General features: G+C 53.0%; 1 protein-coding gene across 5 annotated transcripts in view; it reads right to left on the bottom strand.

Annotated features, from left to right (window-relative positions):
• DGKG (diacylglycerol kinase gamma) overlaps nucleotides 1–13,924 on the bottom strand; it is a 143,735-nt gene that overhangs the window by 31,784 nt on the left and 98,027 nt on the right. For all 5 annotated transcript variants that reach the window (XM_054040177.1, XM_054040181.1, XM_054040179.1 and 2 more), the window contains one exon: nucleotides 4,225–4,426. In XM_054040177.1, coding sequence (XP_053896152.1) covers nucleotides 4,225–4,426 — 202 coding nt within the window. The remainder of the gene's footprint in view (nucleotides 1–4,224; nucleotides 4,427–13,924) is intronic.

Here is a 13,924-nt window from a genome sequence, read left to right as displayed (position 1 = left end):
CCCCGGCATCTCCCTATGTTTAAAGATTTTGCTTTGAGATATTGAACGGCAATCTGCAGAGCTATCCCCACTGGATTTATGGGCTAGCAGGACTAGTAGTTAAGCATATGACTCAATTCATATCTAGTGAACACACACAATCTGTGCTATATAATAATCCCCAATTCGTAGGAGACTGGAGGCTAGACTAAAACTTGAGGAGGCTGAAAAACACAAGGGGTTCTGTTTGTTTATTGTATTGACTCCCACAAGCAGCTAGAGGGCTTTCTAATAAATCTGTGTTTGTTTATTCCCCATCCTTTGCCTCTGGGGCAGGATGGCACCCTTGCCTCCTCTTTGTTGGTTCCCTTTACTTTGACTTTGTCACTAGTGCTGACTCTCACACCGCAAAGGGTTTATCTCCATGCCCAAGTCTGGATGAAGGATGGAATTAAAATGGGGAGGGACCAGGGTATAATTCTCTTGAAGCCCTTGGTCTGTGTCCTCCTATGGAGGACAAGATTTGCAAAGCAAGTGTTTAGTTTGGGCCCTCTGAACATAGCCACAAACAGAGGGGGGGAGCTGTGCATGCTGGTGTGACTATACTGAGCCCGATTCCCCCTGCCCTGCACCTCTGCAGCCATCTCCACTGGGCACAGGTGGTGCAGGTGGAAATCGCCACACCAGGCCCAGGGCCACAGGGAGTCAGGCCTGTTATCTGACTAAGGAGGTTTAAGCAACGGGCAGTGCCCCTCCAGTTTGTGCCACTCCCATGGCTGTCTAAGTCATACTGCGCGGCAGCCTATCAGGGCTTTCACAGGCCACTGTCAAGGGAATAGCAGATGCAGAGCTTCCTTCAAGCACCTTCAAAGTCCCTCCCAAGTCCCCAGGGCCGGCTCCAGGCACCAGCCCACCAAGCATGTGCTTGGGGCGGCGCCTGGAGGGGGGCGGCGCGGCGGGGCGCTCCGGCCCGAGAGCGGGGCCACGACTGGGCTCGCCGCCCTCCCCACGGCGCTCCTGCCGCCAGGGGCTCTCCCCCCTCCCCTCGGCACTCTGGCCGCCGGGGAGAGCGGAGAGCCCCGGCCGGGCTCGCCGCCCTCCCCCCAGCGCTCTGGCCGCCGGGGAGAGCGAAGAGCCTCGGCCGGGCTCTCCGCCCTGCTCCCAGCACTCTGGCCGCCGGGGAGAGCGGAGAGCCCCAGCCGGGCTCTCTGCCCTCCTCCCGGCGCTCTGGCCGCCGGGGAGAGTGGAGAGCCCCGGCCAGGATCTCCGCCCTCCTCCCGGCGCTCTGGCCGCCGGGGAGAGCGGAGAGCCCCGGCCGGGTTCCCCGCCCTCCTCCCGGCGCTCTGGCCGGCGGGGAGAGCGGAGAGCCCCGGTCGGGCTCCCCGCCCTGCTCCCGGCGCTCTGGCCGCCGGGGAGAGCGGAGAGCCCCGGCCGGGCTCCCCGCCCTCCTCCTGGCGCTCTGGCCGGTGGGGGATTGCTCGGCGCCCTCCCCTGCCGCGCTGGCGGGGGGTGGGGGGGGCGGCGGGTGGCTTTTTTGCATAGGGCGGCAAAAAAGCCAGAGCCGGCCCTGCAAGTCCCTCACAGCAGTGCCAACCCCAAGCATGCAAAAGTCCTGAGTCAGGGCCCAGAAATTATGAGATTGGCTTAGAAATCATGAGAGTTTAAATCACAGTAAAAGTTGTTTCTCTGTCTTCTGGTCTCTGAGCTGCTAGGTCGCCCTCAGCTCATGCCCTCAAAAGGTTTTCTTTTCAACCAGGAGGGCTAGAAAGGCCAGCTGAGATTCTCACACAATCACCTGACTCTAGGAGTTGGGGCTTGCAGAAAACCACCAGCTATCGTGAAACGTGCAGATGCCAGAGCTGGCCATGCTGCAGTAGGGGCTTCGAGGGAGTGTAACAGAATGAGCTCCACAGTTTCATTCCCATCTTTTCCCCTCAAAGCAGCAACGACTGCTCCAGCAACAGCAGCCACCAGCTACCACCTCCATCCCTCAGCGAGACTCCACAGCAGGGAGAGGAATTCTGGCCTCCCAGGGCACTGCCAAGAACGCCCCAGCCCTTGCCCTCTGGGGTCAGACTTTTGAAGAGCCAGGCAGCACCTCACATTCTCCTCCTGCCCCCTCCCATGCTGCCAGGATGCAGCCCCACGGCAGGCTGCACCTCCCCCTCGAGCACTCCCCTCCCCACAAGAACCCTGCACCTGTGCCTCAACTGATCATATTAATAATCACCTCCCTCTGCTCTGGAGAGCAGCTGCCCACAGCCCGGAGCTCAGGGGCTCCAGAACGCCCGCAGGCCCCTGGCTCGCTGGCACAGCCCGAGCTCTTCACCACCAACTCACGGTAACCCAGCCCCATGACAGCTCTCTCTGTACCTGGGGCCCCACCACGGCCAGTTCTGCTGCCCCCGACCCGCACCCGCCCCGCCACACAGACAACAGGAGGAAACAAGCCAGGAAGCCCCAGCCAGTGCCTTAGGGTTGCCAACCTTCTAATTGCACAAAACCGAACACCCTAGCCCCCCCCACTTCCCTGAGGCCACATTCCTGCCCTGCCCCTTCCCCGAGGCCCTGCCCCCCACTCACTATATTCCCCCTCCCTCGGTGGCTTGCTCTCCCCCACCCTCACTCACTTTCATGGGCTGAGGCAGGGGGTTGGGGTACGGGAGGGGGTGAGAGCTCTAACTGGGTGTGCGGGCTCCGGGGTGGAGCCAGAAATGAGGGGCTCAGGGTGCAGAAGGCGGCAGGTGGTTGGGGTGTGGGAGGGGGTGAGGGCTCTGACTGGGGGTGCGGGCTCTGGGGTGGGGCTGGGGCTTTGGGGTACAGGAGGGGGCTCCAGGCTGGGGCAGAGGGGTTCTGGGTGTGAGAGGGGGCTCCAGACTGGGACAGGGGGTTGGGGTGCAGGGGGGGTGAGGCCTCTTTCTGGGGATGTGGGCTCTGGGGTAGGGCTGGGGATGAGGGGTTTGGGGTGCAGGAGGGGGCTCCAGGCTGGGGCAGAGGAGTTCAGGGTGTGGGAGGGGGCTCGGGGTTAGGGCACAGGCTTACCTCTGGCGGCTCCTGGTCAGTGGCGCAATGAGGCTAAGGCAGGCTCCCTGCCTGTCTTGGCTTCACAATGTGCCCCGGAAGTGGCCAGCCGGTCCAGCTCCTAGGCGGAGGCGCGGCAGGCAGCTCTGCGTGCTGCTCTCACCCGCAGGCACCGCACCCGCAGCTCCCATTGGCCGCAGTTCCTGGCCAATGGGAGTGCAGAGCTCGTGATCAGGGCAGGGGCAGCAAGCGGAGCCCTGAGGCCCCCTCAACTAGGAGCCGGACCTGCTGGCCCTTCCAGGGCGCAGCGCAGAGCCAGGACAGGTAGGGAGCCTGCCTTAGCTCTGCAGCACCGACAACTGGACTTTTAACAGCCCGGTCAGTGGTGCTCTCCGGAGCTGCCAGGGTCCATTTTCGACCGGGTGTTCTGGTCAAAAACTGGACACCTGGTCATCCTACAGTGCCTGGGAAGGCATCATCAACAGCTCCCCACTACTCCCCGTGCAGAGCAATCAGCAAACAGCCTCCTCAGACAGAGCCGAGACACAGACAACAGGCCCTGAGTCTTACGCTGACCTAACTGAGATCTGTGTCCAATAATCCCCACACCATCCACTGGGTTATCGCTAACCAATCCCCCACTTGCTCTGCTCTGCTCCACAGCACCCTGGCTGGCTGGCAATGCAGGTTGAGGTTCACTCACAGCTGGTCCTGCCCCCATTCACACCCAGGGCACTCTATTCACCACCCACCCACACCGAGGGGAAGGGGGGATAACCCACCTGCTCCCTTTGTACACATAGGGAGAGATGGTCCTTGAGTTGGAGAAAGGCAGGAGTATTAACGCCATTGTATACATGGGGCCATGTCAGGATAGTCAAAGGAACCATCTTTTGACCATTCTCCAGGGCTTTCCAATGCCCAAAGGGTTGGCAAATGGACAAAGATTTTTGGGTGTCATGGACAGAAGGGAAGGAGGTGGGATGAGGGCAGTGTGGATTTACCTCTGTTCTGGGCCAGTTAAATGTTCATGAAAGAACCACTCTCGGCCGTAAAACATATTGTTGGGAACCTTCTCTCACTCTCCTGTTTTAAGCCATGACCAAAGCGCCTACAGAGATACATGCACAGTTCAGTTATCCCCGCTCTGTGCTTTATCGAGCCCTACCGCCTCCCATCCCCCAACCTCTCCATGCACTGGGAGTGATGGCATTCGCAGCTCACCTTGGACACAGAACTTGAGTTCCTTGGCATCAGTGACCACCGTGGAGTGCAACTTTTCGGGCACTTTCTTGCTCATCCGGTTATAGCTGCGCTGTCTCTTGGTCTCGCCCCAGAGATTGGAGCCGCCATACATGCTGGGGATGTTGAGGACGGCGATGCCCTCCAGTGAGGTACTGCTCAGGTCCAGGAGTGTTCCATCACACTGCAAAGAGACAGGCATGGTCAGGCATTAGACACTGACTGACACCCCGGGTTACGGACACAGCCCAGCGCCCTGATTGGGTGGGGCCTGTGGGTACACAACAGTGACACAAAGAAGGGATAGATGCAGAGCTCCCAGGAGCTGGGCTTGCAGAGGCATGTCCACTTCCCCAGAACTCCAGAGAAGGCCAAGGCTAGGAGAACTGGCAAGGTCCCGCATGCCAGGAACACCACCAGGAAATGGTCCGGACATCCTGATCTACCGTGCGCGGCTACAGGCACTGACAGAAGTGTAAAGCAGAGAGCCCAAAATCAGGCAACCACACAGCATTCATCAAAGCACTGAGTCGTTATGTGGCAAATGGAAAAATCACATCAGTCCCTTGAAATAGCACCGCTGCCTTTCTGGAGGACATGCTAGTCAGACACAAGTGGCTTGGCTCGATGCAGGGGCGTTCAGGTTGAAACACAATGGCCTGTGACGTACAGGAGATCAGACCAGCTGATCCCTTCTGGCCTTACGCTCCATGACTGTGAGATGGGGAGGCATGTCTCTTTGGGGGTGGGGGAGAGAAGAGGAGCCATTTTCATCTGAATGGCTAGTGATTTCCATGACCTGGCTCTGGCTGGGTGGTGAGGCCCAGCAGTGTGGAGGGCAGAGGACAGTGAACAGAACAGTGTATTCATGGCACGCGATGTTTGGCCCTGATTCAGCAAGGTACAGGTATCTGAGCACGTGTTTAGCTTTAAGCACATGAGAAAACCCATGGATGGCAACAGGGCTACTTGTGTGGTTCGAGTTAGGCACATGCCTCAGTGCTTTGCTGAACTGGAGCCAGAGGACAGAGCTGCTGATCTCTGGCCTGCACACACAGACTGCCCAGGCTGGGATACAAAAAGTTCAGGCTGCCACTTGGGGAGCAGGCAGCTCACAGGGGGTCTGCTCTGGGTACCAGCCCCGCCCCATGGAAACAGCCTGGGAATCCTACCCTCAGAGAGGCCAGTGGCGACTTGTGCCGCACATCGGTCTTTCCACCGGGTGTACTCTGCGTGCAGGCAGCAGTTCAGACCAGGCCGCATGCAGCCCCTTCACAAACAATGTCTGTTTTTCTTCCCAGCCCTGGGGCTGATAGGCAGGTAGTGCATTTTGTTAGTCTTTGAATGTATTCCATGTGCTGTTCAGAACTGCTAGAGGCATATGGAATGGACAGGAAATACAGCTCATCCATTAAACTGAAACTGGCACAACGTCCGCTACAGGGCCTGCCTTGCAAACAATGAGTCCCTGCTCAGTCACTCCCTTATGGAAAACCTGGGGAAACACCCAGACTTTGCATTGTGCCCTGAAGACCAACAGAGTCAGGTTGTCGTGGATTAAGTCAAGGGAAGGGAATTCAGAGTGGAGGGCCCTTCCTTGAGAATGCCCTGCCACTGCCAGCGGGGGAGCACCTTTGATCTCAGCATCACGGGGATCTGACCCCATATGAAGGTGATCTCCATTACACACAAACCCCAAGCCCTAAACAGCTTAACGCTAGAGCCTGTCAAAACAATTCCCCGCAATATGTAATTTCCGTGAAAAGGGCTTTTTGTCAAACAACATTTTTCACAGAGTAATTTCCATTTCATGGAAACATGTCAACGAGGCCAGGAAACATTTTGCCCCAAACTGAAAAATGTAACTGAAAACAGAAATTCTGACCACCGCCCCAAGTTTTCTGTTGTGGTCTTTTGAAATCCCCCAAAACATTTGCAGGACATTTTGATGAAAACAAAAATATCAATTTTTAAAAATTTCTCATGAAAAATAATTAGCATTTTTCAAACAGCTTTTCTTAAAACCAACTTGGGTGGGGGGCAGCTGTCAGCACTGAGCATCACCTCGTCTCTCCCAGATGTCAGGAGATGCAGATGTTATACAAGCACCTGACCTGGCAGAATCTTACATGCTACGTTATTGTAGTTGTGTGGGTCTCAGGGTATCAGAGAGACAAGGTGGGTGAGGTCATATCTTTTATTGGACCAACTTCTGTCAGTCTGTTGTTCTTCAGGACCTGAAGAAGAGCTCTGTTTAAGCTTGAAAGTTTGTCTTTCTCACCAACAGAAGCTGGTCCAATAAAAGATCTGACCTCCCCCACCTTGTCTCTCATGTTGTTGTGCGGGCATTTCTATTTTGAATATTGTATGTAGGGTGCGGGGAGTGGAGGGGGTCAAATATAACTCTCAAGAACCCCCATCCTAGAAACACTCTCTCATTAGTCAGTTCTTTCTTTTGGCGACAAGATGTTTTTTATTATATATTTTAAATGAAAATTTAAAAAACCCAGAGAAGTCTGATTAGATATTTTTTCACGTAATTTCCAGTGGAAGTGATGTCACTAACCGGACAGTTTCTCAAATCACCGCTCACAGTTCATCATGTTCTATCTACAGCAGCTTAGAAAACGTCCACTGCTCAGCTACCTTTTCCTGTGGCCTCTTCTCTTATTATTTGAATGTACCTTAGAGAATGACATATTTTGGCTCGTCAAAGCCTTATTCCTTTGAGGACTGGATACTGTTTCTTCTAAATGCGATTTGGAAAATTGGGTTGACTTTGGCAGAAAACAATATTAAAGATGTGAAAGAAAAAATTGTCAATTTTGGAGCCTCTTTAGGAAAGCAATAAAACATTCATTACTTGGAGTCCTTACTGAGGCGTCTCTGTGTTACATAGAAAAATTGCAACATTTGAAAACTACACGAAAAGGTATTTGTGGCTTTCCAAAGGACTAGAGGGAGGGACAAGTAAATAGAGTTTTTAATTGTATAAATGACTTTAATTCCTCTGCCAGCATTCAAGCAGGTAGAATATTTTATAAACAAAACAATACTTGGACTGTGGTGTCCATGAAGTGGCCCCTATATACTATTACCCTGACATCATCTTCTGATTGGGAAAGCTGATGACTTATAGGTGGAAAAATTAGGTGTGATTTCTTCAAGGTAGAAGGGTAAATATCTTCCTTGATGTTGCTAAAACTACCACGCATGTAGGGGGAAAAAATCTTTGTTTGCATTCAAAATGTATTTCCCAGGCTTTAAAGCATCTGTTCTTTTGCCTGCTAAGTAACAGCGGAGCAAGGATCAGAAATGTGATTTTTTTCTTGGATTTTGATGATGCTAGGGAATTTCTGTCCTCCGTGTTTTCCAAAGAAGAATGTGTGTTGGATAACGAAGAACTCTCTAATTCTCTGTGGCTAGCATTTTGACTCTTTTTCTTGCTGAGTGAGGACCTCAACCTTATTTTTCATGGAATCATAGAAATAAATGTAGGGCTGGAAGAGACCTCAAGAGGTCATCTAGCCCAGCTGCCCATGCTGTGGCAGGACCAAGTAAACCTAGACCGTCCCTGGCAAGTGTTTGTGTAACCTGTTCTTAAATACCTCCAATGATGGGGATTCCACAACCGCCCTTAAAGAATCATAGAAATGCAGGGCCAGAAGGGAATTTTTTCAATAATTCATGCTAAAGTTAGGACATTTTAAATATTCATGATAAAAAATTAGGACATTTTAAATATTACCACATGATTATGTGTGTGAATCTGCCTGCAAATGAATATACCAGTATGCACACACACATACACACTTATCTTTGTATATGCAATACTTTTTTATCCCCCAGAATGCTTGGAAATCTTCTCTTTTTTTAGCTCACCCTTGATTGTGAAAAGCCAGAAATGTTTTTTTATTTATTTTAAGCTAAACTCAGAATTTTGGGGCTTTGTTTCAGTTACTCATTCTTCAATATATTTTTGAAAATAATAAGAAGTAAAATATCCTCTAACATCTCGAAGTGCGTGTACAGTGCCTAGCGCAGTGGGGTACTGATCCATGACTCGATGCCGCTCAACTCAATGGCATTTCTCTGTTGGTCTTTAACATGATAACTTCTGAATGCTGCGTCTGGTTAATTGCAGACTTCTAGGGTCTGTAAAGCTTCCAAGCTGCAGGTCACCAGGCAACGCTATGCAGGTAGAAAAAGGAAGTGCCAAAGACATGCTGATGCAATAGGATATGGCTTGTTTAGGGGCAGGAAGAACAGTAAGGATCCAGTCCCAGTTGATGTAACTCAATGTAGCTCCACTCAAGTCACACAGATCATTTCCATTGGAGCAAATGGAGCTGGGCAACTGGCCCTTCCTGTTCCAGTCTTTCTGAGAAGTGGGAGTTGGAGTGCAGGAGATGGACAAGGGAATAGGAGCCTGAGAGGACATGGAGGGACCTCTGACATACAGACATGTGGGGAGAGAACACTGGGATGCTCCTATGTACTGAGACTGGAACGAGCACGTCCACATTGGGTGGCGTGAACATATCCTGGGAGTGGAGATGGCTAAGAGGAAGGCTATTAAACACTAAAGCACACACACATACCCAGAGTGTCTAGCCAGCCTTTCAAGTGTGGGTCTTTAATGTTAGGTACGTGAGTCTGTAATTAGTTACCTAAACTCGGTTGCAGGCACCTAACTGCTAATTCATGGTTACACTCATTTAGGTAGCTGAGTATTTAGAGCCAGATTTACAAAGGCAGCTGGCACCTAAAGATGCAGGAAGATACCTTGGGGGGATGAGCTATCCCAGGATAAGCACATTTTTACAGGTATTCCTGTGTCCATGCCGAGGGTGGGGTGTATTGCTTGGACGATTCTGGTATAGTCAAAGCAGTACAACTCTCTAGTGTTGACATGGCCTATAGGCTCTGTAGCGGGGCGGCCTGGCTCCCAGGCGCCCCTGGAAGGGACGAGCCAGAACAGCCGCCAGAGTGGGCGGAGCCACCGCCGCCTGTCTCCACCCCCTGGAAGTCAAGGAGCGGGACAGGAAGTATAAAGGCCAAGCCACAGCGCTCAGTAGCTGGCCAGCAGCGGGAGAGGACAGACGCTGGTGCCCGAGCTCCCGCGGGCCTGAGCCAACCGAGAGCCCGGTATCCAGAGGAGGACTGGCCGAGCCTGCCGAGGGCCCGGTATCCTGAGGAGCGGTCTGAGCTTCCCCCCGCCGAGGGCCCAGAGGGAGCGACAAACCTACCCAGTGCTCGGGGCCCGGAGGAGCCCATGATCTGGGACACGGCAGACGAGACTCAGGATGAACAGGTACCCATGGAGGAGGAGATGGGAAGTGGCCCGGGGATAGCAGACCCCGAACCCATGTCAGTGTGTTGCGGTCAGGATCCCCACTGACTGCGCAGCAGACAGACTGCTGCAGATAGGGCCCCGGGCTGGAACACAGTGGAGTGGGTGGGCCTGTGTCCCCCCCCGCCACCCCGCACCGGGTGGCAGTCTCTCCTCCTCCTTGTCTAAGGGGCCTGGGCCCCTGACAGCCCATTTGTTTGCTGCCCCGCCCTGACCTAGGGCCTGGGCTACCCCAAACTGACCCAGCCCCTGCTACAAGGCCTGGGCCGCTGATTGACTATTGGTTTGCTGCCCCGCCCTGATCTAGGGCCGGGGCTGTTAATGTGTGCTCACTCCCTGTATAAGGGCCTGAGCCCTGAACTGTTACTTGTGTGCTCACTCCCTGCATAAGGGCCTGAGCCCTGAACTGTTACTTGTGTGCTCACTCCCTGTATAAGGGCCTGAGCCCTGAACTGTTACTTGTGTGCTCACTCCCTGTATAAGGGCCTGAGCCCTGAACTGTTACTTGTGTGCTCACTCCCTGCATAAGGGCCTGAGCCCTGAACTGTTACTTGTGTGCTCACTCCCTGTATAAGGGCCTGAGCCCTGAACTGTTACTTGTGTGCTCACTCCCTGCATAAGGGCCTGAGCCCTGAACTGTTACTTGTGTGCTCACTCCCTGCATAAGGGCCTGAGCTCTGAACTGTTATTAGCTTTGTAGCGGGGCGGCCTGGCTCCCAGGTGCCCCTGGAAGGGACGAGCCCCATCCCGGAACTACTACAGGCCCCCTAAGCTGACAGTTATTTCACGTAGATCTATAGTGAGGAACAGAGTTATTCTGGAGATTACAGGCTCAATACAGCAGCCATTGAACAGATGAAACAAATGAAGGAATGGACCCAGGAGTGCAGCAAGGTTGGATGGCTGGAAAAGGACACCAGCTAAGCCATTTTTATCTTTAGGCTAAACATTACTGGCCCGAACAGGGAAGGGATGGAGGTGGTGACCCAGTCCAAAAGGAATGTAATCTGCCAAATCCTATACACTCCGGTGCCTTTATGGGGTTGGGAAAACAGGTGTATTAGAAAGGACCCCCATCCTCTGCTGGGCTTAACAGAACTTGGGTGGGTTTGTGCTGGCTTTAAGAACCTGGTGCAGACGCCACATACACACACAACACACTGAAGAACATCCAACGAGCAGGGAATGTGTTCCCCCCCCCTTACCCTCCTCTGTTTGTGTGCCAGCCTGGTACAATGGGCTCTTTGAGAAGGGGCAGCTGGCAGGGAGGCTGGCCGTAGAAATGTGCAGCTGGGGGAAAACCAAATTCATTTCCAGGAGCTGTCCCATAACGGATGCCAATTTCCAAAACAAAACCGCCATTTCTCTGCCCTCATGGCAGTTGCCTCAGAGCTGGAGGGAGGCTGGACTGGGAATTTCAACTTAAAATGCTGCTAGGTTAACACTTTGCTGCCTGGGACGGCGATTTACATAACACACCCATGCTTGCGACGGAGATGGAGCGCTTGAAATACCCGCACTTGCTCCTGATCAACAGCGCCGATCTCAAACCACAGGATGCATCTCTGTGCAGCATGGCTTCTGCACAACAGTCAGAGACACGGAACAGAAGTCTGGGATTTTAACAACCCCTTCCCCTCCCAATCTTTCCCCCCATCCCATGGCAGCACCACCACCTGTTTGGGGCGGTGTGTATCTTCCCTCACCTTCAAACACAAATCCTAGGTGTGGCTCAGAGATCAACAGTTTCACTCTGTAATTTTGCCAGGCTGGCTGACAGAACAGTTCAGGGAGGCCAGCCGGTCACAGAGTCAGAGATCAGTACTAGGGACCAAGGGGTCACCTCGGTCATCAAGTCAGAAACGTGATATCTTGGCAGATCAACTCCCCTCCAGTACCGACGCTAATCTGACCATCACTAGCGATGCTGCCTTGTACACCTTTCCTTTACTAATTACTCTGGACTACTTTGGTCTAATTCCGGTTGCTGGATTTAGCCTGCAGATGCTGGGTGATGGCCTGTGATACGTAGGAGGTCACTAGACAATCTGGTGACCCGTCTGGCCTTAAACGTTATGACTCTATACACCCCTGCCCAATGTTCCTAATATCTCATCTAAACATCCTTCTTTAACGACAAACTATTGCTCACCTTTCTGTCCTACCCTCTTGTGTGGCTGGATAAATTGCCTTCCTTCACTGAGGTTTTTACACTGAGGGGTTACAGTCCACATTCATATGTTGTCATTAGTATTTAGTATTTGTATTGCAGTAACAGCTAGGAACCCCACCCCAGGATCAGGACCCCATTCTGTGGGGCTATGTACAGACATGGCTGGGCCTAGGGAACTCAGTCTGCATGCCAGCCAGCAGGCAACGGCAACACACACCAGACCAGTGGGCGAGGCTAGAATGGGAGGATGAGTTGCCATAAAGCGAACACAACATCTCAGAAAAGCTGGTCAACATCCCCAGTTGAGAAGAATTTGTAGAGACACATTAAATGAAATAAATTCATTAATTAATTAATGGAGATATCCCATCTCCTAGAACTGGAAGGGACCTTGAAAGGTCATCGAGTCCAGCCCCCTGCCTTCACTAGCAGGACCAAGTACTGATTTTTCCCCAGATCCCTAAGTGGCCCCCTCAAGGATTGAACTCTCAACCCTGGGTTTAGCAGGCCAATGCTCAAACCACTGAGCTATCCCTCTCCCCAGGTATGTTTATGGCAGGTATGTTTTAAAAATAGGATTTAAAGAAGTACAAGGTGGCAGCTTTATGAATTTCTGTGGGGACTTTTCCCCAGGAATGGTTGGTGATGCGGGAAAGCGCATGGAGATTGTCGGGGGAGAAGTGGACAGGCAGGCTGGTACCGCTGGGGCCAACAGCTCGACAGGGGAGCAGATCGGATGGAGAGGAGGGCTGGATGGAGAAGGGTGTTAAAGGCCAAGATGTGGAGCTTGTGTTTGCTGTGGTGGAGGAGAGGGGCCAGTGGAAGGACATGGAGGCGGGGTGAAGTGACCCTAGCTGCTGTGTTTTGGTGGTTCTTTGACAGCAGTGTCTTACTCTCCAGGTTTGAAAATCATTCCATTCTCCCTTTTGGTCTCTGTTTTTGCTGTATCTTTCCTATTCCAAAGATACCTGGCTGGCATGAACTTGGCCCGGTCTGGCTGCCCTGGGCAACACAGGGAAGCACCATTACTTCCCTTGCTAACCCAGAATTCTCTTTCACAGGAGAGTGGGAACCCAGCCGCGAGGCCCAGGCCCACAGCTTTCTCCCCTCACTTTGTCCACAAAGTGAACCATCCCTACCCTTCGGACACTTCACCCCAGCCCTCCTCCATCAGCTGCAGTCACAGTCCTCTTTCCCTCTCCCCCCTCCCAGCCCACAAAGCCATAGCTGAGGGGCTGAAAGGGGAGGGGCCTTCTGCTCCATCTTTGGCACCTAACTGGTCCTTCTTTGCTTGACTGACATCAGAGGACAGGACCCATCCCCTTGTCCATGCTGGGGAGCGAAGCCTCAGGAAAGCATCTCCCCCAACTCCCGGCCACGTATCCTGCATTACAATGGATCTAAGTTATGTGGCAGGCCCCTGGGTCCCACTGCTCAACAAAAGCGAGGCTCTAATTGGCCACGATAGCACCAGTGCTGCACAGAAGGTGATGCACATGCTTTCAGAGTGCTCCTCCACTTCTGCTATGCTGTCACATACGCACCAGCTGGTCTCGGAATTCCACCTGGTCCACACCCACAGCAGTGACATGAGGGCAGGTGCTTGAGGGGGTCTGGGTGGTTTGTCAGGTAGCAGAGAGGGGGGATTTCCACCACCTCTCTCCCATGCAGCGTCCCTCCCAAAGACCTATCCTCTGGGCCGATTGGTTCCTTTTCTGCCCTCTGCCGCCCATACCCAACAGTCCCCATGATCCCACCTCCACTAGCTCACTACAGGTAGTTCTGCCTGACCCAGAGGGCACTCCTGGGACTGGCGTTCTGCTCTCTCTGCCTGGGCAGAGCTGGGGAAAGAATTTCCTCATGGAGGATGGAGGAAAATTCCACTGCTGGAGGTAAAATCCACATGCATTTCTCCATCTGTGGATGGGCTGAATGTATGGTGCTGTCTTTAACTAACACCGGCCCCTCCATCATATGCCCTCTGCTATCTATAGCATCTTTCTCCCTGGTTCCACTTCCCACACTTGTCTGCAGTGCAGGATTTCATATGCAATACTATTCACCCTCTTTTAGTTCCCTCCCAACCTTTCCTATACGGATTGTAATTAAGTGATGAGATACACTGTGGGAGATTAGGATCTCCTGGGATTTTCTTT

This window comes from Malaclemys terrapin, chromosome 9 (assembly GCF_027887155.1).
Source record: "Malaclemys terrapin pileata isolate rMalTer1 chromosome 9, rMalTer1.hap1, whole genome shotgun sequence".
Classification (NCBI taxonomy): Eukaryota; Metazoa; Chordata; order Testudines; family Emydidae; genus Malaclemys; species Malaclemys terrapin.
The sequence above is the reverse complement of the archived record's forward strand: the minus strand, read 5'-3'. Positions and strand labels throughout refer to the sequence as shown.